General features: G+C 38.1%; 1 protein-coding gene across 5 annotated transcripts; it reads left to right on the top strand.

The window, feature by feature from the left end:
* The first annotated feature begins 517 nt into the window (after positions 1–517).
* On the top strand, positions 518–27455 carry LOC104601428 (protein IQ-DOMAIN 5). 5 transcript variants are annotated; one of them, XM_088897474.1, is made up of 8 exons: positions 714–1011; positions 2524–2618; positions 11623–11740; positions 13224–13472; positions 19766–19993; positions 21598–21711; positions 25910–26336; positions 26834–27455. In XM_088897474.1, exons 3-8 carry the CDS (start codon positions 11657–11659, stop codon positions 26977–26979), a joined length of 1248 nt encoding a protein of 415 aa, XP_088753600.1. In that variant the 5' UTR covers positions 714–1011; positions 2524–2618; positions 11623–11656; the 3' UTR covers positions 26980–27455. The 5 variants fall into 5 exon arrangements, with proteins under 5 accessions (XP_010263050.1, XP_010263052.1, XP_088753600.1 ...); XM_088897475.1 differs by having other exon boundaries at positions 26824–27455; XM_010264748.3 differs by lacking the exon at positions 2524–2618 and having other exon boundaries at positions 518–1011.
* The last annotated feature ends 407 nt before the right edge of the window (positions 27456–27862 follow it).

Raw genomic sequence — 27862 nt, 5'->3', positions numbered from 1 at the left:
ATAATTGGGTGTTGTCCATGTCTCGTTTATTTGGCAGTTTTTTTATTAAATAAATCGGTCCGTTTGCAAGTTGGCACACGAAATCTCCTACGTGGGACCAAGCAACAACGTGTCCCACTATAATTCCCCTCTTTAAACCTGCACTGGCACGTGCATTTCTGCACGGTGGATAACAGCAGGAGGGCCCTACATGTACAGTTGTCATTGCAAAGTTTAGCTAGATAACTTGACACTCTCAACATTCCTAGTTTACACGTGGCAACTATCGAACTATTTATCTAATAAAAAAGTTGACACCTGGCAAACGATTCAAGTGGCGCTTTGGTAGTTTAAGAGAAAACAGGGGCATTTTTTTGAATAGTCCAGTCAAACGAGTTGAAAATTGAAATTAGTTAGACACGGGAGTTTTTTTGTGAATAAATTACAATTTAATTTAATTCCGAGGATTGGCGACTAACTTACGCCAGGGAGCTGAGTGCTAACCAATAACCATAATGGGCTGGATCACACTCGATCTGTGCCGGTGGTCATGCGCGACAGACAAAAGGTTATGGGTGTATGATCGTATCGAGTATAGAGTGGTGAAGTGAAGCCCCGGAAATCCCTGAGCTCCCCCAGCGTACTTTAGCCGAGGCGGTCCCTCATCCTCGCCGGCTTTTCTCAGATCAGTGATTGAGTCAGAGGCTAATTTAATGCGACATAAGAAGACGAGTTGGCACAGTAAAAGGAGAAAGAGGGAGGAGGGAGAGAGAGAGAGAGTCTGTGCATGTCTGGGTGGGAGAGTGGATTCTTCGAATTGGATCGTGGAAGAAGAAGAGGTCGGATCTCGAAAGGTGATTCATTTGGGAAAAAGATCGACCAGATAGAGACCGAGTTTGACTCATTGATTTGATTGGTAGGTCGATCCAAAAAGGGCGTCTTTTGCTTTTCTTCGATGTTGATTCCACGTTGTTTCTCACTTCGCAGCTGCACTTCGATGCTCTACTGTAATGGCGTTTTGAATGATTCAAGGTTAGTTCAGGTCTTCGATTCTTTTTTGATGTTTTGTTTCCTCTCCTACTACATTCATCTGTTGGGAGTGCAATTTTGATGCTTTTTTGGTTTACTTTTACTCGATTTGGCTTGTTTATACTGCATTTGAAATTTGAACTTGTGATCTGTAGATCTACATTGTACATTTGTACTGATTAGTGAATTGTGATCGTGTCACTTGGCGGGATGGGTTTTGGTGGGTTTAATGTAGTTATGGAGAGTTTATTTTTGTTTTTGTTTTCATTGTATTTGAGTTTGGGTTTTTGGCAGTCGGTGGCGGATTTGGGATTCCTTGTTAACTCTATTTTTGTGCTCCTAGGCGTATGCATCTGTTTCTTGTATCACGTGGGTTGTGGGTTTCATTTGAGGATAGACCAGAGCAGTTGCATCTAGGAATTGGTCTTTGACGTGAGAATTTGGGTTTTAGTGATCGTGATCGTTTCATTGCAGTCTTGATGGTGTTGGTGAAGATTTGACTGGGATTTCTGTAAAATCTGGATAAATGAAGATATTTAGTATGGGCAAAGAAAAGACAGATGGGTGCTTCGGAAATGGATGAAGTCACCAAATGGTTGAAACTTATTCTCTCTTGATAGAATTTAAATACAGGCCATTGTTTTCATGCAGTTCTTATACGATCCACTATCCATTTGATTCTTAAGCAATGGGGAGTTTCCTTGTTGTGGTACATTCTGTCTCTGATGCCCTATTTTTTTGCATTTGATTTCCACTTCTTATGTTGCTCTTCCTTTTTCGTCCTTGTGTCCTACAAGTCACCCACATTTCGTTCTTCTCGAGGATGCAGTCTGGGAAATAGATTAACACATTACGTGCGTGAATTTCAGTTTATTTGGGTCGTCCTAAGGAATTTATGGACAAAAAATTTATACTCATGGGTGATAGTCTCTATATCTGTTCTGTCAAGTTTTGTTAAAGGATTTGGAAATGGGGAAGTAGTTGCAGTCCATAAAACCAGCAGATGTTACAAGCTGAGAATTTCTGTTCTTTTTGCTGCTTACCGTTTAAAAGTGTGACAATAAAGTTACTTGAGCTACAACTGGTTTTGTTGACATGCCTTCTATTGACATTTTGCCTTGTTCAAATTGAGCTTTCTTTTAACAATTATCATATTTACATTCTCTACATGTTTTTATGCGATTCAAACATCTTGTGTTTGCTTGTGCTCAGGTTTGTTTGTTGTACTTGGCTCTGCATCACATGGTTCCGCGAACATTAACCTAGGGTCCCATTCCTAATTTAAGATTTTTTTCATTTCTTGGGCCCCTCTGACCTGAAAGACTTTACAGACTGATCTTTCATGCAACTCCCATTCCTGCACCTGCACTGCATATGACTCTACTTCATGTTGCTTTTTATGGTTAGGGTTTGACTAGAACCTTTGTGGTAGAGGATATGTAAATTGTGAAATTCATTCAAGGATGGAATGAAAGTAGACTTGTCTGTAACTCTGTATATTAATTTCCTTGTTAGGAGCCGTTTTTCTGTTCAGCATTATGGTTTGCCATGCTGTGCTTTCCTGGCATCATTAAAGACTTCCCTAGATGCGGAATTTATGAAAATTTCAGGTAAGGCATGCCGATGAGTAAAGGTTTGGTATTGAGACTTGAGAGGTATTATTAACAAATTAGTTTTAACACGCATTGGTATAAGAGGATTTATGCATGATGAGAGGCCAGAGCTGTGGCTTTCAAAATCCAACCATACAATTTTAGAGGGAAGGAGGGAGGGATCCTCTCTCTGTTTGTCTCACTCATTCACCCACTCACTCACTCACTCACACAGTTACTGTTAGATGAGATGCTGCTCCAAATTGTTCATAGAAAAAGGTGATATGATTCTAGTTAATATGAATTGGTAGTCCAGGATATATGTGCGCAATTCCAGAGTCCAGCCAGTTGAGCTGGATATTATGAATGTTAAGTTGGAGGGCTTAAAGAATCCAATGCTGTCAGGAATTGGAGGGGTCATTCAGCAAAACAACAGGTGGAATTGTTTCAGTGTGTTTTTCTTGGTTATAATACAGCAAAGGAGTGCCAAGTTGATATTACTAGAGTTGGTAAAAAGAATATTACTTTGACAGCTGCAGCTTAGACAATTTGGGTGATTCAGGTATCAGAGGATCTGTAAGGTAACGGGGGAAGTATCCTACTAAGCGTTTCAGGATCTGTTGGCATGGGGTACTCAGTTAGATCAGAGCTGCTTGCTCTAGTGCAAACTTTAAAACTTGTTCTATCAGAATGTTGGACAGATTTACAGGTTGAAGACTGTTGAAGTATTCAGACTGTAGTGTGTAGTCGTGTATGAGGAATGGTATTGTTTTATGAAGTACATTTATATTCAGAGACTTCAATGCAATATCACCTCATTTGGGTCTTTCTTTTTTGTAAGTTTGGCTAGTTCTAATATTAATAATGAGACTATTAATATTAGAGAGAGACATAGGCATGTGTGGTATTTTTAGACTATTTTCTCATTTCTTCTGTCTTCTTTCTTCTTTCTGATTATCAAAACAAGAAAATACCAGAGCAACAAGGAGAAAAATCCAATGATGTTGAAGATGTTGATAGTGCCTTCAGATTTGTTCTTTAGCTTTAGATTTATTAATTAAATCTCTTGATTATCTAATTTTCTCATATGGTTTTTATTTATTGTTCTTGCTTGTTATCTTTTATTCAGTTAATATTTATTGTTTGGCATTTTGGGTTTTCTGTCAACCATCTTGTTAGTTTGATCCCCCTGCTTGTAATTTATTTATCGTCTTCTGGTTCCTGCCATTAGATATGATTTTACTATAATTAGTAAGTTGTGATTTTACCATAAAGAAGTAATTATAAGAACTACTATAAATAGTAGTAATGGGAGTTCTATAAAGAAAACTTTCAGAAATTATTTTAAGTACCAAATTTACTATAAATAGTAATTTTTACTAAAAATAGTAATCTTGTGCTATTGGTTGCCAACTTCTCACCATCCTTTGCATCCTTGGGGAGAATCCCGCCACAGATCCCCACTTTCTCATCACATCATTGGTAGTGAAATCTGCAAATAGCTCCAAAGTCTTTATCCATTGTGCTACTTTCACCATAATGTTTTCAATATAGCCTCCTGGCTTCTCCAACTTTCCTCAAAAAATATGTGCATTCCTTTCTTCTTAGATTGTCTAAAGCAATGCAACTCATGGATCAAACATTTGTCCAAACTAACAGGGATAGTTCACCCCCAAATACATAAGACAAATGGACATGAGATAGGTAGGTGATTGGCAGTACCATTTGATCCACACATGATACAGCAATTAGGAGATAAACATCAATTAGGTCTTTTCTTTTGCAATGAGTCACAAGTATTTATGCTAATATGGAAAATTTCCCAACAGAAAGCATCAACTTTGGGGGGAATAGTACAGCACCAAACTTCCTTAATTGGAAAAGGTATCGCGGGAGGAAGGGAGCCAAATAAAGATTTGAAAAAAGATAAGGTTCTTGAAGGGTGAGTGGGTCCATATACAAGCATCCTCCATACTTGAATCAAGAAATACCCCATCAAGAAGATGCAAAAGATCAGATAAGGGAACAACTTCAAAGTCTCTCAGATTCCTTCTTTGACCCAAGTTCCAAATGTAGCTAGGTCAGAATTGGAGGGAGTAGCAAACTCAATAGGCTTACCTGGGCAAAAATGGAATACTCCAACCCAAGGATCACCCCAACTGCATGCTTTCTGTCCATTCGTTCTACAATTGGCTTCTGAATTACCTTCAATGTGCACTTTGCTCCAATGGTATCACCAAATATTTTTTTTTGGCGATTGAGGCTATAAAAACATCAAATTTGATAATTAAATAATAGAAATGGTTGTTTGGTTTGTTTTGGTTGAAGACTTGGCAATATATGTTACTAATTTGTCCAAATCTTTCCATCACCAAGATTATTTGTGTTTTTACATTTTTGATAGAATGCTCAAAGAACTACAAGTTTTGATTAGGGTGGAGCCTTTGTCTTGTCTAAGGGCCATTTATTTTTTAGTTGTTAATGTTTCTTGTAGAGTGTTTCCTTATATTGTCGTATTTGTGGTTTGACCTTGGTTAAGTTATGGTGCATCTTGTGAATGGAGAATGTGTGAGAGGTGGACTTGATGACTTGGTTATCATGGTTGTCAAGGTGATACCTAGGTGGGCGCCTAGGCATCGCCTAGGAAACATGGCGCCCTTAGGCTCACCTTGTCTAATCGCCAAGCAGTTTTGTACATTGTGTTATAAAATACTTATATTCTTAATTTTTTCAGATTATAATTATAAAATAGACATTATTAAACTAAAATATTCCTTTTGTGTGTTTATATACTAATTTCTTTTTATTATTATTTTCATTTGTTAGGGTTTAATTAACATAGATATTGCTAAATGCTGTATTGAACCTTCAAAGACTTCAAAACCTGAACCAATAGGTAAGGAAGAACTTAAAATTTTGTTTGATCAACACATTTTCTTCTTCCACAGCTTCTTCTTCTACCCTTTCTTTTCTTCTTTTCCTATAAAAAAATAGGTGTTCAGCCTCTTATGTTTTTTGAATTTTCTTTTCTTTTTTCTTTTTCTTCTAATGAATATGTTGATTTTCTATACTTTAACATAAAGTTTGTACTTTTATTTTGTGAAAATTATGGATAATTATTAAGGAAAAATGGTTATGGAACCTAGGGAACTACCCTAGGATATATGTTTTATATCCAGGAACTTTAATGTAATATCGGCTCCATTTGGGTCTTTTTTTGTCATCATCATCACCTTCACCATCATCTAAGCCTTGTCCCAACTATATGGGGTCAGCAATATGAATCCTATTTCGCCATTCTATTTTGTTCAGTGCCATATCCATTTTTTAATTATGCATGCTTAAATAATTTCTTATTACTCCCATTAAGTCTCTTTCAGTCTGCCCTAGGATATATGTTTTATATCCAGGAACTTTAATGTAATATCGGCTCCATTTGGGTCTTTTTTTGTCATCATCGTCACCTTCACCATCATCTAAGCCTCGTCCCAACTATATGGGGTCAGCAATATGAATCCTATTTCGCCATTCTATTTTGTTCAGTGCCATATCCATTGTTTAATTATGCATGCTTAAATAATTTCTTATTACTCCCATTAAGTCTCTTTCAGTCTGCCCCTGGCTCTTCTAGCCCCTTTAACTTGTAATTGATCACTTTTTTCAAACAGGTGCTGTATATAGTTTTCGATGCATATGACCAAATCATCTCAATCTGCATCCTCTCTCTCTCTCTCTCCCTCTCTCTCTCTCACCCTCGCTCTCTCTTGTAATTTTAGGCAATTCTAATTTTTTTGATGAATAATTTTAGGCAATTCTAATACTTAATTATAAGTCTCTAACATTAGAAAGAGACATAGGCATGTGGTATTGTTAGATTCGATGCTTTCTCTTTTCTCCACTATTCTCTTCTTTCTTTCTCATTATTATTCACACAAGAAAGGAGGTTGTCAAGTGGTCATAAATTTACTAAGGGAAAAAGTACCTTGTTCTGATGAGAGAAGCTAGAGCTGTGACTGCCAACCACAATTGCTCATTTGGGTAGGTTCCATGATCAACAAGTAGCTTTGCATATTCTTTTGGTAATAAAATAAAAATTTCGTTAAAAGAAAAGTGATTGGAAGTCGCCTAAGAGAAGAAATAAAAAAACTACATCCAACCATAGCTCAACTCCAAAACCTCAACTTCACAGCCACCAAATCCAAAGGACAAACTTTCCCAACCAAAAAAAAAAAAAACAAACTTATTACTATCAAACCTATCGTGACGCATGATTGATCTAATTGGGTCCTCAATCCTACAACTCAACAAATAAACTTCTAGACCAATCCAGAGTCAAATATATTAAATCCCTACACATGACAACTTATAAAAATAAAAAAGAAATCCTTAGACATGACAAAATCCAACAATACCTATTGTATAGGAACTATGGTCCACACCAACACAACAAAGAACAAAGTTGAACTTTGATGGGAGCTCTAGAGGTAGCCTGGGTCCTTCAGGTATGGGGGAGTATTTAAAGATGGAGATGGGAGAATTGTTTCTATGTTTTCAGGGCCAATAGGAGTCGGGGACTCATTGAGAGCGGAGGTGATGGCTTTGCTTCAAGGTGTAAGATTTGCCAAACAATTGGGTTTACACCAAGTTGAGAGAGAAGGAGACTCTAAATTTTTAATTGATTGGCTGCAATCAGGCAGGTTGGGAGCATGGATTTATAGACAGCCCATAAGGGAAATCCTCAATATAACAAGGGAGATTGGTGCTTGCTTCAAGTGGACAAGAAGACCAGCTAATGGCCTAGCTGATACCTTAGCCAAATAGGGGACTGTGAGGGAAAGCTTGTTCTGGGCAGTTTTGTAATTCAGATTACTTGGGCTCAATACCTTATTTCAGGGGTTGATAGTTGTATCTTAATGAAGTTACCGTTTCCAATAAAAAAGGGGGAGTACAAAGGAGACTAGGGGAGGGGTAAACTCTCTAAACCCTCCGCTAGAAAACAATAACTCAAATTACAAAATAGCCCAAAACAATAGTTCTTCCCACCCCTTGTTTAGCAAGAGTATCTGCAAAGGAATTAGCACTTCTTTTTACTCACTGTAACTGAATTTCCAAACCTTGTTCTTCTAGCCGGTTAAACATTCTTTTTTCATTAGCAAACTTCCATAGACCATTCTCTTCTTTTTGCAGCCATTCTATAACCAGTTTTGAGTCCCTTTCAACAATAAGCTTGTGACAACTCAGCTCCTTTGCCTTCTTCATTCCTTCCACCACTGCCAAGATCTTAGCTTGAAGTGAATCACCAACACCAATAGGACCGGAAAATGGAGCAATGACTTTCCCGCCCTCATACCTAAAAGTTCCTCCAATTCTGAAAGGCCTTAGGTTACCTTCGCTACTTCCATTAAAGTTCAGCTTGATAAATCCAGAAGCTAGAGGAGACCAAATGGGACTAATCTTGGTTTTGGCAGGGGCTGAATTAGCCACTTCCTCTGTCCCTAGAGCTTGTATTGATCCTCATAAGTTCCAAAATTGCATTCTTTTAAAAGATCTGACTTGCAGCCTCCTTTCTACCCACTTCTTGACCATTCTATACCTCTCTAGAAGGTTTCATTCTCCAGTTTATCTTTTTTCAGACCTTTCTCTTCCAGTTTTCTAAACACCTTCCTTGCACACTTTTCACTCCCCAAAAAGAATAGACCTAGTATTGATCCTCATAAGTTCCAAAATTGCATTCTTTTAAAAGATCTGACTTGCAGCCTCCTTTCTACCCACTTCTTGACCATTCTATACCTCTCTAGAAGGTTTCATTCTCCAGTTTATCTTTTTTCAGACCTTTCTCTTCCAGTTTTCTAAACACCTTCCTTGCACACTTTTCACTCCCCAAAAAGAATAGACCCAGTATTTTACTTGCCTCTACTTCTTTGTTTACAATCCCCTCTAGCATGAAGTGGGGCCTCATGGGAATGCCTTGTATGAGGATCACCTAGGCCAGAGGAAAGCATATAAAATATAAATAGAAAGTTGGAACCGGTCAGAAGTATACTGCTTTTCTACCTTGCCTGCTATCCTCTTGAATGGCAGGACATGAATCATACTGTTATCAAAAAAGAACAGGGGGATCCTTTGTTTCCTTTGCTGTTCACTTTGGTGGCTGAAATCATAAGCAAATTGTTTAAAAGAGCAGATGAGAGGAATTTGTTTCAAGGTTTTAGGGTAGGGAGACAGAATCAAGTGGTCTCTCATTTACAGTTTGCAGGTGACACTTTAATTTTGGGAGAACTTAGGAATGTAGAGGATGTGAGAACTATTAGGATGATTTTGGAGATTGTGGAAAAAGTCTCAGGGTTGAAAGTGAATCTAGCAAAGTGTAGCTTGGTGGGGATTAATTTGACAAGGGAGGAGTTGCAGGATGTACCGTTGTTCTTGGGTGTGGAACCCAAGAGTGTCCTTCGAAATACTTGGGACTTCCTTGGGGGGGAGGGGATCCTAGTGAGAGGAGTTTTGGGATGGGGTGTTGGAGAGATTTCAGAAAAATTTAGCTTCATGGAAAAAGAATTATATCTCAAAAGGGGGTCAGGTCATTTTAATTAAGTCTACTCTTTCTAATCTTCCAACTTACTTTTTGTCAGTTTTTAAAGCTCTTAAAGTGGTGCAAGAAATGGAAAGGCTAATGAGGAACTTTCTGTGGGATTCAGGTGGGGGTGCTCATAAAAACCATCTCCTGAAGTGGGATTTGTAAATCTAGAGAACGGGGGGTTTGGGGATAGGAAGATTAATTACAGAGATTCCCTAAAGAGACTGAGCATTGTGGCATCAGTTATTAAAAGCATTTATGGGGTACACCCAAATGCTTGGGACACTGGACTAGCTAGGGTGGCTAGTGTAGAAGCCCCTCAAAAGTGATCTGTCTTTACTTGCCAATTTTTTTACAACATATGAGATATGATGCCGTCACAGGATGAAAGGTGAAGTTTTGAGAGGACCTGTGGAGGGGGCATTCTCCTTTTTGTCTCCCTTTTCCTCGAATTTATAACTTATCCAACTTCAAAGACAAAACTTCAGTGTGTGATGAGAGAGTTTGGTCACCCAATGTTAAAGGTTTTTACTCTTGTGCTTCTTTCTTTAGAACCTTTCTTCCTACACTTGAGCCTCCTTCCTTTCCTTCTAGAGAATTGTGGTTTTGTCTGATTTGCCCAATAGTCAAGATTTTCTGTTAGGAAGCTGCCAACCAAATCACAGATACCAAGAGAGGCTTCAAAAGAAATGGAAGAACTGACACTTGTCTCATGTGTGTGTGTTGTGCTTGAAGAGTGGGGAGTCCACCAACCACTTGGTTTTGCTCTGTCCCTTTGCAGATCAATCATGGAAGCATTTTTTATCTTTATTGGGAAAGAGTTGGGTTGCACCAAGGGAGGTTGTGGACCTGTTCAAGACAGATTCAATTAGTTTTACTACTCAGAGACAAAAGGTCCTTTGGAAGTGTTGAGAGGGGCAACTTTGTGGGGGTTGTGGGCTGAAATAAATGCAAGACTGTTTGAGGAAAACTGCAAGTCTGTTGAAGAGATGTTAGAGTTAACAACAATTAGGGTGACGCATTGGACACTAGGGATAGAGGAATTCAAGGGAGTTTCCATGAATGATTTGCTGAGGGGATGGCAAACTTTGGCTGCTTTTTAGGTTAGAAAACAACAAAGAGTGCTGGATTGGAATCCTCCTGAAGCGGGTGTAATTAAGTTCAGTTTTGATGGGTGTTGTCTGGGGAACCTAGGGCCGTCTGGGTTAGGGGGTGTAGTAAGAGAACAGCAAAGCACTGTTATTCTCAGTTTTACAGGCCCAGCAGGAGAGGGTATCTCTCTGAGGGCAGAGTTGTTAGCACTGATTCAAGGTTTAGAATTGATACAACAGCAGGTGTGGAAAGATGTTGTAGGAGAAGGGGACTATCAAACTGTGATTCCTCATTCAATTGGGTTCCTAGAGTGCAAATATGGTGGCAGATGCTTTAGCAAGAGCAGGGGTGGGGAAAGAGGTATTAGAATGGGGTTGCCTGGGGCTGGGTTGTACTAGGTAAAGATCCTGGGTTGTTGCTTCTTGTGTTTCTTTTTTGTTGTATAGATTTTGGTGTATTGTTTGTTTTGTCTTTGTCTCCATCTACTTTGTACTTTGAGGCCTGCTGCAGTTCGGCAGCTAGGCTTTCTTTAATGAAAGTTTCCTGTTATTTATCAAAAAAAAAAAAACACTTGTGTATTTGAGTCCTAATTACTTGGGATTCGTTATTGATTTATAGGTAAGAGCCTTAGTTTAAGGCCTTTGGCTTATGGCTGCATTTTAGCTTTCAGCATCTGGCATTGAAGGTTACTCACAGGAGCAAGAAGTGAAGTGAAGCCCCTTGAATATTCAGACATTATGCTGTTGAGCTAGAGTTCTGGCATCTAGTGTAAAAGCATTTTTCAGAAAGTTGTTGAAGGTGACCAAATTTTCTAGCGAACTGTCTAGCTAGAAATGTGGTAGAGACTAGAGAGGGTGGAGTTGTATATTGGGTACAACCTTCCCACTGTTACAAAATGTTAGTTGCCTTTTCATTAGTTCTTTTGGACTAACTAGTTCTAGATAGCTTTGTTTTTGAAAGGCTTAGTTTCTGGCTTTTCTTTTGGGACAATTAGATTTTAGTATTCTTTCTTTCAACTTCCTGATTAACTATGATACCCGGATACCTGTGCAAGGGTGCTGTGTTGTGTCAGATGCTTCAATTTTTAGTGTAAATTTCATATCCAATACTCTATCCAGCTGTGTACTGCTGTATTTGGGGTAAGATAACTGATTAATAATACTGTTTGATCTGGTTATTAATAAAGAAGGTAGCTTAGTGTTTTACATACCTATTTATGACCTTTTTCTTGTCTCTTCTCTTCTGGGCTGGGAAACTGAGACTATACACGAATTTTATCTGTATCATAAAAAAAATTGAGATATATATGTACAATACTGGACAAGTGTTAATCTCTTTGATGTTTTTATGTGGCAGGTGTTGATTTGTTAAATCTATAGTGACTGGCATTATGGGCGGCTCTGGAAAGTGGCTTAGAACATTGGTTAGTTTAAGAAAATCAGAAAAGCCACACTCTTCAGAGAAGGAAGGAAATGTGAGTAGAATAATCTTATGCATATGTCTTATGTTCTTAACATGAATTTCATCCTTTTTGAATAACCAAAACAGTGTTCAAGCTGCTCTTATCTTGTATGGCATTCGGAAACTCTGTAGAAGTACAATTGGATGCTGCTTCATTTTTTTAGGGTCTCTTTTCTAATGTAAATTATTAAATTAAGAACTTATAGTTCACAAATTGTCACCCTTGAATGATGTTTCTCTTCATTTTCTACTTGATTCTTGCTGAGCAAAGTGCCATTAAGGTGATCAGTGACCAGATCAATGTGCTTGTTGATGCAAAAGCATATAATCTTAATTGAATCTTGTGACATACACATTGACTTTGACAAGTTGTTTTTCCTAGTGGATTGCTGAGAATCCAGAATCTGAATCATGTTCAACTTCTGGAAGTTTCTTATATGCACAACGGTGACAATTGAATGGAATATGAAAAAGAGTTGCATTCTTATGCACTTGCTTCTAACTGAATTCATTAATTTGAGCACTTTCGATATGCTGCTTGAATTCTCAAGACTTGGCCTGTGCAATGTCTATTCCCTATATTTACTGGTTGTTCTCATAGTTTTCAAGGTGCCAAGGCGAGGCTAGGCGACAGGGGGGCGACTTGTGCCTAGTCGCCTAGGCGAAGGATTTTTTTAAGTAAAAACACGTATCCTATGGTAGTTCCTTAGGTTCCATAATCATATTTCCTTAATAAATATCCATAATTTTCATAAGAAAAGTATAAACTTCATGTTAAAGTATAGAAAATCAACATATTCCAACATATTCATGAGAAGAAAAAGAAGAAAGAAAAGAAAATTAAAAAAATATAGGGGCTGAACCCCTATTTCTGTTATAGGAAAAGAAGAAAAGAAAATAAGAAGGTTTTGAAGTCTTTGAGTGTTCAGTACAGCATTTAGCAATGTTTGTGTTGATTAAACCCTAACAAATAAGAAAATAATAAAAAGAAATTAGTATATTAACACACAAAATGAATATTTTAGTAAAAAAATTAGGAAAATAAAAGGTTTTTATAACACACTATAGAAAACTACTTGGCAATTAGGCGAGGCGAGCCTCCAAGGGCGCCTTGTCACCTAGGTGCCCGCCTAGGTGTCGCCTTGGCAACTATGGCTGTTGTATTGATATAATGGAAAATTTGAGCAATTAGTTAGTAGGATTATACTTGGATATGGCATTTGTTTCTCCTTGAATATTTAGTGTTATTCATCTTTTGTATGTTGCTTAGATTGTCAATTTCCCTCATTTGCTAAGAAGTCCTAGCAGAAAGACTTGCTAGAGGGACCTATAAGGCTCATATGGTTCCACTCCCAAAGGGACTACATCTTGCTTGAGTTGTTTAGACAGCTCATCAAACTTCTTAAGGGATTTATAAATTGATAAATAATTTTATTATCTCTTTTTGTCATCCTTTTTCCTTTTTTGGGGTTCTATCTCATTCTTGGATGATGCAGAAGACAGCAACTGGTAGCCGGTTTTGGCACCGGAGAAAGCAGTCTGTGGAGATTGATAGTGACATTCTTAATGATGAGTTTGCCCAGAATACAGCTCAGCTCACTAGGGGTGCTACTGGCCAATCAAACTCAGAGAGTGCCAGCTCCCCTGCCAGCTCATTACAAGTACAGCCAACGGCACACATTGAAAAGAATATGAAAGAAGAATGGGCTGCCACACTTATCCAGACAGCTTTTAGAGGATTTCTGGTATGGGAACCTCTATCTTTGATTGTATAGCAATCACTTGTTATTTTGTTGATATCTGAAAAACTCTTCCTTTAGACTCAAAATCTTTTTTTTTTTTTGACTGGTAACTTCCAATTTTATTTTATTGATTTGAAATAAGAATAGTATATTACAGAAAGGTTGTGCAGAACACCCCAATAATTCAAGGTTGTTTGTCCCATCCTATGCTTCTATTTATGTTATATTTGTGATTCCCCAATATAATTCACCGTGATTTACACAGTATCTACTATCTAGCTAAGGAACCCACTAGACTATTTGCTGATTGATGAGTTCAGAAAAAAGATGCTCCCAACTCCCTGATTAAGCTCCTTACCTCTTTTGTTGTATTTCTATGCTGCCATGTTCCTAGAGTATCATTAAGAAGCCAGCTTATGATCACCTTAGAATCTCCTACCACAATAGCTGTTTTGCCATTCTCAACCCTTGTAGTACAGCTAATAATTCTTCTCTGGTTGAGTCTCCTTGTCCCATCAGTCCAGAAAATATTCCCTTTGTATGTCCTTGATTTCTGAAAGCTCCTATTCTCAGTTTTCCTGGATTTCTCAATGCTACAACTAATAAAGTGAGTTTTATTTGGGTTGACAGTGGAGGAATCCAACTCATTATCCTTGGCACCCTTCTTGTTGATGTAGAAGCAACCCGTAGCCAGCTTCTAACAATGTCATTTACTGAAAATGCTTGGAACAGACTTAGACTTCTCAGCCAATGAGCAATCTTCACTGTTATGTTCTCAGTCAAAGCCTCTTTGGTGTGAGATGAATCCTTAAATATCCTGGAGTTCCTCTCTTCCTATAGTGCCTAAAGAACTTGCCCTTGTGCATCTCCAAAGTATTTGCACTCAATATTATTACCAGAAAAAATGTTGGAAATGAAGTGGCAGTTTTGGACCTGGAGCATCCAGATTTACATGAAAAGGAATCTATATGCAGTAATAGTTATACTCATAACCTTCCTTATGATGTACCTACCATACAAGGAGCTGGACGAATGAAAGGAAGACCTAATCTTCTTTGGTAAGAGGCCAAAGAATCCACAGCACTTTTAGTTTATCTCCACATGAACAGAAGTACAAGAAGGAATTAGCAATATAACATCATCAATACAAGACTGAACTTTCCTGGGATCCCAAGGCCTAGATCTATACACATTATAATGCATTGTTATATGTGAATCAGTAGCAACAAGTAGACACCAATCTCAACTGCATAAGAAAGAAAACAGCCATCCGATTATTTAACACAGCATCTTCTTCTGGGTGCTTTCACCAAAAGGATGTTGGGGATTAGTTATCATATTTGGAAAGAGATGTACACTTAATTCTAGGAACTCTCTACTGGTGCTAATTTCTGCCAATCCCTTTTAATGACCACAAACAGAGATGTTTTTGTATAATTGATAGTTATAGGCATGGTTTAAAGTATCGATACGATACGCCCCGTATCGGGCATATCATATCGTATCTTTTGAAAAAGATACACCCCCGAAACACCTGTTAGTGTTTCGGGAACCCCACCTTTTTTTAATAAAAAAAACCTATTTTTAGCTTCCCAAAAACCAAGATTTGAAAAAAAAAACTAAAAAAAAAGTGTTTCATGTGTTTCTAAGTACCGATACGATACTGCCGATATATGCAGTAGCGTATCGATACTTTGAACCTTGGTTATAGGTAAAAATAAGCTCTTCAGTCAAGAGTTTATTCTCAAAACTTTACTTATTCTTTTCTAAGATACACTTACATTAAAGGGAACATATCTGATTTCAGCTAAAGTGTCTTGGTCCATCCAATGTTGATCTAAGGACCAGCATTAAAACTTATGCTGAAGTGGTAGCAGGTGTGTGAAGTGGGCACTTCAAGAAATCTGAAAAGACGCATAACTCTAGACTGGTGGTTGCACTGAGAAAGAAAGCCGGTCTAGGTGGTTCTTTCCTACAATCACATATACACTTAAAGGGTCAGGTGGCTGGTCGAATTAGAGTGGTGGGGGACACCTCCTATGGTCTATCATCTTCTTGAAGCTCCTTCCCCCCCAAGATGCAACAACAGTACTTTGTTTTGGGGACCTGTCTAAAACCTCAAGCATGGTTTAAAGTATCGATATGATATGCCCTGTATCGGGCGTATCGTATCGTATCTTTTGAAAAAGATACACCCCCGAAACACCAGGTGTTTCGGGAACCCCACCTTTTTTAATAAAAAAAACCTATTTTTAGCTTCCCCAAAACCAATATTTGAAAAAAAAACTAAAAAAAAAAGTGTTTTGTGTGTTTTTAAGTACTGATACGATACTGCCGATATGCAGTAGTGTATCGATGCTTTGAACCTTGACCTCAAGAACATCACTCGAGGCTGACGGATTGCAATTTTTCCTAGAAGCCAGTGTCGAATTCTAATGCCACAACCCTGGACAAGCCCAATCCAAAGTTTTTTAGGGCTACAAGCGAAGAGAGAGGCTAGTTGATCGTTATCTTCTTGATCCAAGAAAAGTTGGAACTCACCTTCCACACTACCAATGCTAGATGCATCCTCTGACAAACGTTCTTCTTTAGAATCACCGTAGTTGATCCAGTTCTCATCCTCTTCATTGTCCCTCCAAGCTTCTTTAGTTCTTGCAGAACAAGGGTTGGGTTTGTCTTGGGAAGATGAATGATGTCTAACCCATTGTAACAGTCCAGACTTTGCCCTTGCAAGCTGTTCAAAATCGATGGGGTCGACGATGGACCAAAATTACTGTCCCCCATCAAGCCTCCCCTACCACCACATGTGAAATTTAAGTTATCACATGAGGTTGATCTAAGGGCTAGGTTGCCAGTGCTCCACCCCCAGTTCTTTGCCTTTCTTGCCTGACTAAACCTCCTCTTAGAGCATCCACGTAGGATTTTGGTCCTCCCATCTTAGCCCATTTGAATAAATTCAATTTGTTTTGAAAACCCAACTTGAATAGGCAAGATGGAGCCTTCATTTACCCTATTTGATGTTCCACCTTCCCTAAAAGGTTTCTCTCCCACTACCTCCTATCTCTATCACTTCCTCCCATAGTGTCTCTTCAGCTTCCGATGCAATCTAGATGTTCTTCCACCTCCTGCCAGTGAACATCTCAATCAATCTCTGTATTCTATTCGGTTTGGACCCTACAATCTTTATTCTCGCTGCATGAAGTTCAGAGATATCTATTGCAACAAGACAACCTCCACTAATGGCAGCCACTTGTTTGAAGACTTCATTTGTCCAAAGATTGAAGGGAAGCCTAACAATTTTAACTTGGAAGGTTCCATCCTCAAGTTCCTTCTTGCTGCAAGATGGATTCCAATTTTTGATCATTGCCTTCCCCTCAGGCCCTCACAGGTGTTCACTCTAGTGATTTCCTCCTAGGGGCTACCCAAGTCAAGAATGGCTGTCTTCAGCAAATGGAATAAGAACTGCCTTCTCAATCTTAAGTGCATGATTGAGAAGGTGCAAAATTAAAAAAAAAATTCAAAAAATATGTAAAAAATTGCAAAAATTCAAAATAAATTAAAAAAATATAAAAATAATATTAATTAAAAAATACAAACTTTAATTTTAAATTAAATATTTTAAAAACCTTATTAGTTCAAATTAAAATACATACCCATAACATATAAAACATATTCAAAGTGAAAATGCACACAATAAAATCAAATATAACATATAAAATATATTCAAATATGTAAAACTTTCAATCTTTGTTTCTTTCCTAATTGCACTATTGCAATAGATAATATGATGTTAAACATATTTCATTCCTAATAATACAAGCTGCTTTTGTACCAACTACCAAGCCCCTTGAGTCAAGCCCAAACAAATCCATGTTAGGGCCTTAAATTCTTACTCCCTACAAAAAAAATGGTTTTCTGATTTTAATTATCTTTTAGAAAATCTCCTATATTAAGAAGAATGGAAGAATGGCATTAGCAAATAGGGGGTTCTCAGATATTTCTAAAAGATAGCTAAAATTATAAAACCTTTTTTTTGTAGGGATTTAGAATTTAAGACCCTAAAATAGATCTGTCTAGGCTTGCCTCAAGGGGCTTGGTCGGGGGTGGAGCCCCCGCCCAGCCACCGTGCTTCAGAAAAAGAAAAAGTGTAAGAATTTATGAAGGTGTGTGTGCCTGAGCTAAGGCGCAAAACATACCAGGCACACATCTAGGCACACTAGGTGTGTGCTTGTTCAGAGGGGTTGCACTTGGGCCTAGGCAAGTTGCAGACCCTAAAATGCACTTGTGCGCCTAAAAAGTCAACACCATAGGATAGCATGAATAACAATCTTCCACACAATAGAGCCTTCTTTACATACAAAATAGGACAGAATACTCCGGTAGATCAAGACAAATTGTGGACAAAAGTGATTAAGAGCATTCACGGGCTGACGGCAGATGGCTGGGACGTAGGAATTTCGGCCAGAGCAACGGCAGCAGCACCTTGGAAAGCCATCCATGCCATTCTTCCTTGTTTTCTGCCTTTTGTCAGGTATAACTTGTGTTCTGGAAACATGTAAGGTTTTGGGAACATGTGTGTGTGGGGGAGACACCACTTGAAGACCAATTCCCTTCCCTGTTCTCCCTTTCTAGGTACCAAAACTTAATTGCCTCATCTTTAGTTTCATCTATTGGTTTAGGACCTTGCTTAATTGGGATTTGGGTTTCAGACGAGGTCTCAGAGATTCTGAGATGGAGTTGGTGTGGTCCCTGGTTCAAGTACTTCAAAAGGTCTTCTTAGAACCGTCAAAAGGGGATTCCTGGATTTGGTCCCTTTCCTCTTCTGGCTCTTTCAGTTGTGCCTCCTTTTTCAATGCCCTAGCTCAACCCTCTCTTTCTCCTGCCATTCCCTTTCCTTCTAAAGAAGTGTGGGGAAGACTGGTCCCATCTAGGGTTGAAGCACTTTGTTGGGAAATAGCTTTGGAAAGAATTAATACTTGTGATCAACTTCAAAGAAAGAAGCCTTTTTGGTGCTTGTCCCCGCATTGGTGTACCCTTTGTAAAGCCAATGGTGAGTCTTGCTCTCATTTATGTATATCCTTCCCTTTTGCTTCATCTATTTGGGAGTGGTTTCTCTCTTTATTTGGTTGTAGGTGGACTCCCCCGTCAAGCATTTGAAGCTTCTTCACCTATTCAGTTGGTAGCCAGATCAAAAAGAGGGGAAAAATTTTATGTAGGTGCACCAGGGCAGCAGTTTGTTGGACAATCTGGGAGGAAAGGAACCAAAGGATATTTGCTGAAAAAGAAAGACACAATTATAGAAGTGATTATGTTGAGGGTAGCACAATGGGTAAAAACAATGAACCTATTTGATGATGCTCCAATATAGACCATTGTGAACAACTGGCAGGAAATAGCAGTCTCGGCTCCAAGCAGAAGCAGTGTTCATCCTTTGTGGCACCCTCTGATGGAAGGTTTTATCAAACTCAACTTTGATGGGAGCAGTGAAGGAAATCCAGGGCCATTAGTGGTTGGTGGTGTTTTCAGAACAAAGGCAGGTTCAGTAATAGCCCTTTTTTCAGGACCAGTTGGAGTTGGAGACTCATTGAGAGCAGAAATTATGGCCCTCTTGGAGGGGGTAAAAAGGGCTAAGGAGCTGAATATAAATAGGCTGATTATCGAAGGAGATTTGCAAGTGGTAATTGACTGGATAGAGAAGACAAATGATGGATTATGGGGGCCTACATTAATGAACGAAGGCAATTCAAGTGGCTAACTCAAGGAATGGATGTGTGTGTCCAATGGGTTAAAAGATGTGCCAATTCATTTTCAGATGCTTTGACTAAACAGGGGGTGGGAAGAAGTCATTTGTTTGGGGCTATACTGTAATTTTCCTTTTGGGGGTGAGGTAAGAGGGTTTACCTCCCCCCTCCTTTGTATTTAAACCTTTTTCTTAACTAATGAAAGTCTTCTGTTACTGATAAAAAAAAACACAATACTCATGGTTAATAGTATTTTTTAAACCTTTATCATACCAAATAGGACTACGATGTAGCTTGGTTGTTAATTAAGAATCTTACTATCAAATACCATTACAAAGTTTGCCTCTAAATTGCCTTTTGGTTATTAGTCAGAGTCTTATCATCATTACAACTTTATTTTAGACACTTGTAGGAACATCTAAGCTAGCTAAAACCTTATGTTGCTCATCTTATTTTACTAATTTTCTTTTGTTTTTTTTGGAAATTTCAGTTGTCTTCAGCATGATAATATTGAAATAGAAATTCAGTTCTTGTTTTCCTGATTTTATTTCTCAGGCTAGAAGAGCATTGCGAGCTCTGAAAGGATTGGTAAGGCTTCAAGCCCTTGTCAGGGGTCATGCTGTAAGAAAGCAAGCTGCAATAACCCTTCGTTGCATGCAAGCCTTGGTGAGAGTTCAAGCTCGTGTCCGAGCACGACGTGTTCGCATGGCATTGGAAAGCCAAATGGCAGAGCAGAAACTTAAGCAGCAACTTGTACATGAGGCTCGTGTTAGAGAAATAGAGGTATATTATCCAAGTATATTATAAAACTAACCATATTCTTTCCCCCATTTTCTTGAACAATGATGCTTGTTTATGTTGTATCAATCATGGTTGCTTGAAGTTCCTTATTTTCTTTCTCTCCTTGCATGAGTAATATCCGAATTGTTATTTTTGTTGTTTACTATTATTATATTATAATTATGTTGGGAGATTATGAAATTATTATTATATTGTTGTTTCAGTTTGTTTAATTAGAGGTATATTATCCAAGTATATTATAAAACTAACCATATTCTTTCCCCCAGTTTCTTGAACAATGATGCTTGTTTATGTTGTATCAATCATGGTTGCTTGAAGTTCCTTATTTTCTTTATCTCCTTGCATGAGTAATATCTGAATTGTTATTTTTGTTGTTTACCATTATTTTATTATAATTATTTTGGGAGATTATGAAATTATTATTATATTGTTGTTTCAGTTTGTTTAATTAGGGTCCTATGATTTATCGTGTTAGGAATTGATGATAACTGTTACTATTCGGTGTTTGATTGCCAATGAATGTTTGCAAGTAATTAAGAGGGCAGGGAATAAAGGTGGGCATGCAAACTGATCTAGAAAATGGATCCAGTTTTGGGGTAAGAATTTCACAAAGGTTGGTTGGGCATCGCTAGATTCATCAGGTGTGAGTGAGAGATGTTGGAAAATGGATCCAGGTTTTAGGGTGCCCATGATGGGTCGACCTGATCTGATCCAACATAAAAAAGAGGGAAGGTTGAGGAGTTGTGCATAGTTAAGTAAATGCTCACAACTCCCCAACGTGTTGGGGGAGTTACAACTCCCACGCAACCTCCTAAATAGAGAAAAGTGGAGAAGTGTTGGTCTCTCTTGCTATTGACTCAACCAAGGATCGAAATTTCACAATGTATTTGCCGATACGTATTGTATCAGCAGGCCATTGATAATCTAAATAATGCTCTTTTGGGCTTTCAACCAGTTTCAAGGGGTAGGCAGGCTTAAGACCGACCCCTTGACCTATTTTTGAAAAAAACTAAAAAAATGGGAGGTTTGTGATTGAAACATCTGATATGCACTGTCTGACGTATAGGGTGTATCAAGATTTTGAACCTCGGGGTCAAACCTTGATCTTGGATTTTGCTTCAAAGAGATAATCCATTTGCCTCTTGCAATTCTTGATATTCGATAACCACCATGATGGATTTGTTAGCCTACATTAAATAGTTGGGAAGGGGTCATGTTGTACCAGCATGATAGAGTTGCTTAATAATCATATCGAGAAAGAGAAGGTTTACTAAAATATTTTTACCTAAGCAAGTGCCTCTTCATGGAATAGTTGCAATGCTATAAGTGTACCATTGAGTACATTGCATGAGCAAGTAATGAAACACTAACAGAACTTCAGAAGCATAAAAGATTAAGCCATGCAACTTTCTATGTTTTCTTTTATTGTATTTGTGTGTGTGTGTGGATAAGGAGCACAGTTTCTAATCATGTAGTTGGTGGATGTAAAATTTCTGTCAACTTGTAGACTTAAATTTTGAGCCGTGGCCTTATTGTTCATCTAGTTGTGTAATTCTTATTTGATTTGATTTGATACCCTAATGCAGGAAGGATGGTGTGATAGTATTGGGTCTGTGGAAGATATTCAAGCTAAGCTAATAAAGAGGCAAGAGGCTGCAGCTAAACGTGAGAGAGCCATGGCATATGCTCTGGCTCATCAGGTGATTTTTTTTTTAACTTGATCAGTTAACTTAACGCAATGACTGTCAATTGGCAGACAAATGCCTCAGAATATCCAAGTTATGCATTCATCATCCTGTTTCACCATTCCATTCTGTTCAGTGCCATATCCAGTGTTTGGTAGTATTGGTTTTCTTAACTCAAAAAAATCATATGTTTTTTATGAATAAAGAAATTTTTTATTACTTCAAAAGATAATAGGGAGCTTTAAACTCATACAACAACCCTTGCAGCCTCTCTCAACTGATTACAAGGAAACTAGAAAGTAAAACAAGCATTACATCTGAGCCCAAAACAAGACTTACCTATTTGTCCCTTGCTTAGCTAAACCATCAGCCAAAGCATTTGCTGATCTCCCCATCCATTGTATGATAACAGATATATTCCTTGTCAGCACTTAAATTTTTTTACTCCATTCCTGTAGCACCATATAGTATCCTCAGGGTTCTACCACCCCACCCTAGATGAACACCTTGCTACTGCTGACCAATTTCTCCATTAATCTGGAAAGGAGAAATGATGGAAGTGTTCTAAGGTCTTTAACCAGTGAATTGCACAGTGAGAGTGCAACTAACTCGGTTTGATTTGTTTAAGACAAGTCCACCTTTTTTTTTTTGATAATTTAAGCCAAGCTTGCCTTGAAATCTTAGTTGCTAAACCTGGATCCTAACCAATTTGGGGTGTGTTGGGTTGGGGCTTGAATAGCTATTTTTACTATGTATGCCAGATTTAAGTTGTCCATTGTTAGAAATATAAATGTATATGGAGTAGAGTAACTGGCAAGGTATTTCCATCCATTTAAATTATTTAAGTGGGGTATTCTGATCATTGTACTTGTACTCAGGTATCCTAATATACGTACCTCTTTCTCTTCTCTACTCCCTTTCTTTTCCCAATTTATTTCATGTCTGACTGCAGTTTACATTACATGCTATTGGAGCACATTTAGTAACCTGCGATCTGGTCTCTCTATTCTCCATGTTCACCAAAACCTCACCTTGCATTTGCATATGTCCCATGGTTAATTTGGTGCAAGTACTTCGTGAAGGCAGTTATGCTAGGCTGCATGTATTTCTGATCAGAGTTCTCAGGTGTTTCTGTAAAGGACCAGTTATATATATATATATATATATATATATATATTGAAGTTGTATTGTTATATGGTGTGTTTCTCAGTGCTTGTTTTTCAAAGAAATCAGTACTGAAATTGTTTTTGGAAGGGATAACATCTTGTGGTGGTTTAAAGTCTGGACTATTGATGAATGGAGATTTTCTTTTTTTATTTTTTTTGATAGGGAGGGTAACTTTCATTAGCTTAAAAGTAAAATACAACTGTCACCAACAGGGACAAAGGTGACCCCTCATCATAAATCAAATTACAAAACAGCCCAAAACAAAGACTCCCGATTTACACCTTACTTTGCTAGATTATCAGCTAAAGCATTTGCTGACCTCCTAGTCAATTTAACATGTGCACCCAGCTCCCTTATGAGTCTCAATAATTCCCTTACAGGTTCTCTAAGGGGCCACGTTCAAAACTATTTGTTTGCAGCCTGCCTACTAATTTTGAGTCTCCCTCCACTTCTAACTGTTGAATGCTCAATTGCTTAGCCAATTTGAGCCCCTAAAGGAGGGCCATCACTTCTACTCTAAGCGAGTCCCTCACCCCTATCGGGCCAGAATACATGGTGAAAAATATGTACCATAGGCCAAATCTAAACAAGTTTTCTTACAGCCAAAGGAAAACTAAAATATTTAAGTTGTTCTAAATTCAAGGCTAATTCTAATGGATTTAATGGGTGGTACAAGAAAATGCACAGATAATGACATGGTTATGGAATCGTATGAATCTCAAGATTAGCATTAATCTTATGATTTTGGATACTGCAAAGGAGATTTGGGAACATGTTCAAAGATTGTTTTCTGGGCAGAATATTGTCACTAGGCTGTGTCAATTTTATGAAGATTTTTTTTTCTTTAGCAGAGTGACAGAAGTATGGAAGAGTGTTGTGTTGCTTTGAAAACCTGAGGAATGAGTTGTGTACCAACCTCTTGTTATAAATTTGAGGGTACACCGGTACAGCTGTTGGAACATTTGGATGTGGCTCAAATAAGTCTTTGATTTGATCGAGTATAAACCCCTCTTTGCATTTGTAGACTTTGGAGGTTTCCCTTGTATAAAGTGATGCCTTATTATTATTGGCATTTAATTCTAGTTGTTTTTTGGGGTGCAGGATGTAGGTTGCATGATGATAGATGTGGTACTAGAGGAGGTTGTGCTCCTTGGAACTATTGGTGTAGGATGTGGTAGTGGTTAAGATTTAGGGGGAGGATGTGGCAGAGGAGGTCGCGGTGGTCCTCAAAAGTGTTCTTATTGTAGGTTAGATGGACATATAGTCAATTTTTGCTATCACCTTTATGGCCCATCTTCTAACTGGGCTAATCACGCAGTCACCACAGAGGATCTAATTGGAAATGCTATGTGAGAAGTGAGTGCCTATTACCCTTGAAGAGCATGAAAAAATTCTTTCATTTGACTCCATCAAGTGACATTACCAGTCTGGCTAAGTCAAGTAATGCTTGTCTTGCTTTGCATTCATCTTAGTGACTCGGTCTTCTTTTTTGGTAAAGGGTCTCAGTCTCCTACATGTGTTGTTGCTTGTGGGGTTTCAAATCATGACTGGATATCTATGTGTGTTTACTTCCTTTTCTCAGCTGTTGTTGCTTGATGGTACTACATCTCCAGTATCTGGTGTAGGTAGCTTCTCTCTTAATTTATTTCTTTCATTATCATTTGTTTTGGAAATTCATATAACCTTTTTCTCTGATCTCTGTTACTAGAAGTCTGTCTATGATGTTGGAAAGGCATGATACCTGAAAAACTTATAACCAATCAACCGGTATCATAAAAAATGGTAACCAATTAGCTGGTTTTCAACAAAAACCATTTGAGGAGGGGGGTTGATTGGTCAAAGTTCTTCCGGTATCATATCTTTCTTGCATCATAGATATTGCCTTGTTAGTAAGTTGACTAATCACTAAGGCTGTGTTTGGTTTGAAGGAAAAGGTAGGGACTGTACAAACCTTGTACAGCTTTCAGTGATTTATAAGGTGTGCCTAGGTGCATAGGTGAGGCGCATTTTAGGGTATGTGCGTCGCCTAGGTCCTAGGCGCAGCATTTCCAAAAGGTGCACGCCTGGTGTGCCTTTTTAGAACTTTGCACTTTTTTTGCTTTTTTTGAACCTAGCGGCTGGGCCAGAGGCAGATACCATGCCCCTTGAGGCAAGCCAAACAATCCATGTTAGGGTCTTAAATTCTTAATTTTCACACAATGTTGTTCATTCATTCATCCTAATCAAATATCTTCTTAAAAGGCAATTAAAATTATAAAATCATTATTTTTTTTGTGTGAGAATTAAGAATTTAAGATCCTAAGATGGACTTGTTTGGTCTTGCCTCGAGGGGCATAGCACAAAGGCAGCTCATAGAATTAGGAATGTAATATGTTTTACATCACATTATCCACTTGAAGTAACGTAATTGAGGAAAAAAAGATATTGTGGGTTTTACATGCTTGAAAATGTTTTATATGTTTGTTTTTATTTTTAAATTTTCATTTGAATACACTTTACATGCTCTGTCTATGTATTTTAATTTTAGATAATAGGTTTTTTAAAACATTTATTTTAAAATTTAAGTTTATATTTTTATTAATATTATGTTTAATATTTTTTGATTTTTTGCATTCTTTTTTGAATTTTTTGAATTTCTGGCTTTTGTTTTTTTTTTTATTTTTTGTATTTTTGTGCCTTGCTTCAAAAATGCACGCACCTTGCCTTGTGCCTTGTGCTTCGGGCACAAATTGCCCCTTGCGCTTTTAAAACACCAGGTTTCCCTCTACCTTTCCCTTCCTTTCCCTACCTTTTCTTTCAAATCATACACAGCCTAAATCTCTTCACTGTTTTATTACTTTCTTTCCTTCCTATTCTTTCTATGCTATACATGAGGAATCCGGGTCTCTTGAATAGGTGGCTATGCAATTAAAAGATGAATCGAGTCCTATTAATTTTAGAGCATTGTTCCTTTCTTGATGTGTAACTCACATATGCTTTCCCTTGGAACCTTATCCTGTTACTTTTATGTTTCCTTACTGATGGTTGTACATCTCTTTTCCTACAGTGGCAGGCAGGACCCAGGCAGCAGTCGGCCCCTGCAGGGTTTGAACCGGATAAAAACAACTGGGGTTGGAACTGGTTGGAGAGATGGATGGCAGTTCGTCCGTGGGAGAACCGGTTTCTTGACATTAATGTCAGAGATGGAGTGATAATCCATGAGAATGGATCAACAGAAGAAAAGAATGGCACCAAAGTCCAATCCAGATCTGCTGGGAAGAAATCTATTTTGTCAAATCTACAATCAAACACTCAGAAAACAGCTACATCTCATTCTGATGGAAAACCAAAACCTAAGCCATCTCAGGAGGAGCGGATTGGAGAAGCCAGTTCAAGACCTTCTGGGACTGGGCCTCGTTCATACAGCAATCCTAAAGAGAGACCAACTCAACAAGATTCTCAGGCAAGGAAGCGGTTGTCTCTTCCATCAAGTGGTAAGTATATATTTAATCTGGATGATTTGTTCCATGATTTTTTCCGTGCTTAAAACTGTCCATGCATAAAACCGCATTGAAATTCAGACTGCAATATAATCGACAAGAAGTCCATTTGTTCTCTTTTGGAGTACCTGCATTTGGATCAGGTTGGTCCAATATATTTTACCTTAGCTCTAACATATGTGCACTTGGAAGATATAGAGCATTTATGGTTTCCAGTAGATTGGATAAAATGTTCAATTTTACAATTTTCTTTTTATTTTTTCCCGGACGAGAGGAATGCATTCTGTTCAAATTGTAATATGCAGATTGCCATGTTTTTCTTCTAGTAACCCATGCGGGAAGCAATATGGTTCAACTACATTTGCTGCCATTATTTATGCAAGCAACTATATTTAATTACATCTCCACAGATTAATCGTTAAATCAGAATAATTGTGCACTTTTTTTTTTTGATTGCTTGATTTGGTATAATCACCAACAGTCACCAACAGGGCTCGGGGCACAAACAGCCAGGCATCCAAGTAGAACTGCTGTCAACAGGGCAATCGTCGCACAAAAGACTATCAAGGAAAAATCCAGGTTTAATGGAAGACATGATCCAAACACCACTGATACTGTTACACAAGGAGTTGATTAACAGATTTGAATACTCAATTTGAAGATGTATTCCAAAAACCGAGGAGACAAGAGGAGATGATCATCTGTTGTCATCTTGGTTTGTGTATATATAATTAGAGGTTCTTTCATCCGGGAAGGTGCAACAATACTGCTTCCATTCCCCGTAGTTGGATGGAGTTGCTGTAGCAGTAGTGAGGATACAGGTTGATTTTCGACCTGCAATGATAATATAAAGGGAATTGGTTATGGCTGTTGTAATTATTAATTTGGTGTTGTAAGTTGTAACTGTTTATTGAGTTTCAGAACCTGTAAGGGGACCAAAAGATGAGTTCACCTCCGTCACCAACTGTTGCCATCTGATCCTCTAGTCCTGGCAATTGATTTTTCATTGATTGTTATTGGCCCATGGCATGGTTTCAGTGGGGCATTCATTCTTGCGGATCTGAGCTGATTCTTTTAGTTTAATGGCATTTAATGGGTTTGTTAAACTATCAATCAGAGCCCAGTGGGCGATGGATTTTCAGAATTCAAACGACCGTATCATAGATTTTCCATTATTTTATAGAAGTGCTTGAGCCAGGATCCCTGTGAAATACATTAACTTGCCAAGTGTCCCATGCCCAGAAGGTCAGGGCCCGCCATAGAGTAGTGTATAATTCAATTTCTTTCTGGGCGTTATCATTCTATTATTGGTATTTTGATGCATGTAGAAGGTCTTCCGGTTTGGAACCACTGGGAAATTCCCAGTTGAATTTGATTGTAATTAATTTGTACCTTAATGTTGGTGCAGTTCTGTTGCAACAAATCCAAGGTCTCACCACTGTGTACGGTCTTTTAGCTAAAATCACATAAAATGTTTTAAGAGTGTGGACAAGACAAAGGTCATTTTCAGCCGTGCAAGT

This window comes from Nelumbo nucifera, chromosome 2, assembly GCF_055504915.1.
Source record: "Nelumbo nucifera cultivar China Antique chromosome 2, China Antique-T2T, whole genome shotgun sequence".
Classification (NCBI taxonomy): domain Eukaryota; kingdom Viridiplantae; phylum Streptophyta; class Magnoliopsida; order Proteales; family Nelumbonaceae; genus Nelumbo; species Nelumbo nucifera.
Note: the sequence above shows the minus strand (reverse complement) of the source record. Positions and strands in the feature narration are given on the sequence as shown.

Coding starts and splice junctions, on each gene's coding strand:
- LOC104601428 (XM_010264748.3), top strand. CDS start 11,657: ATGGGCGGCTCTGGAAAGTGGCTTAGAACATTGGTTAGTTTAAGAAAA. Junction 13,473..19,765: donor CAGCTTTTAGAGGATTTCTG/GTATGGGAACCT, acceptor TTTATTTCTCAG/GCTAGAAGAGCATTGCGAGC. Junction 21,712..25,909: donor CATATGCTCTGGCTCATCAG/GTGATTTTTTTT, acceptor CTTTTCCTACAG/TGGCAGGCAGGACCCAGGCA.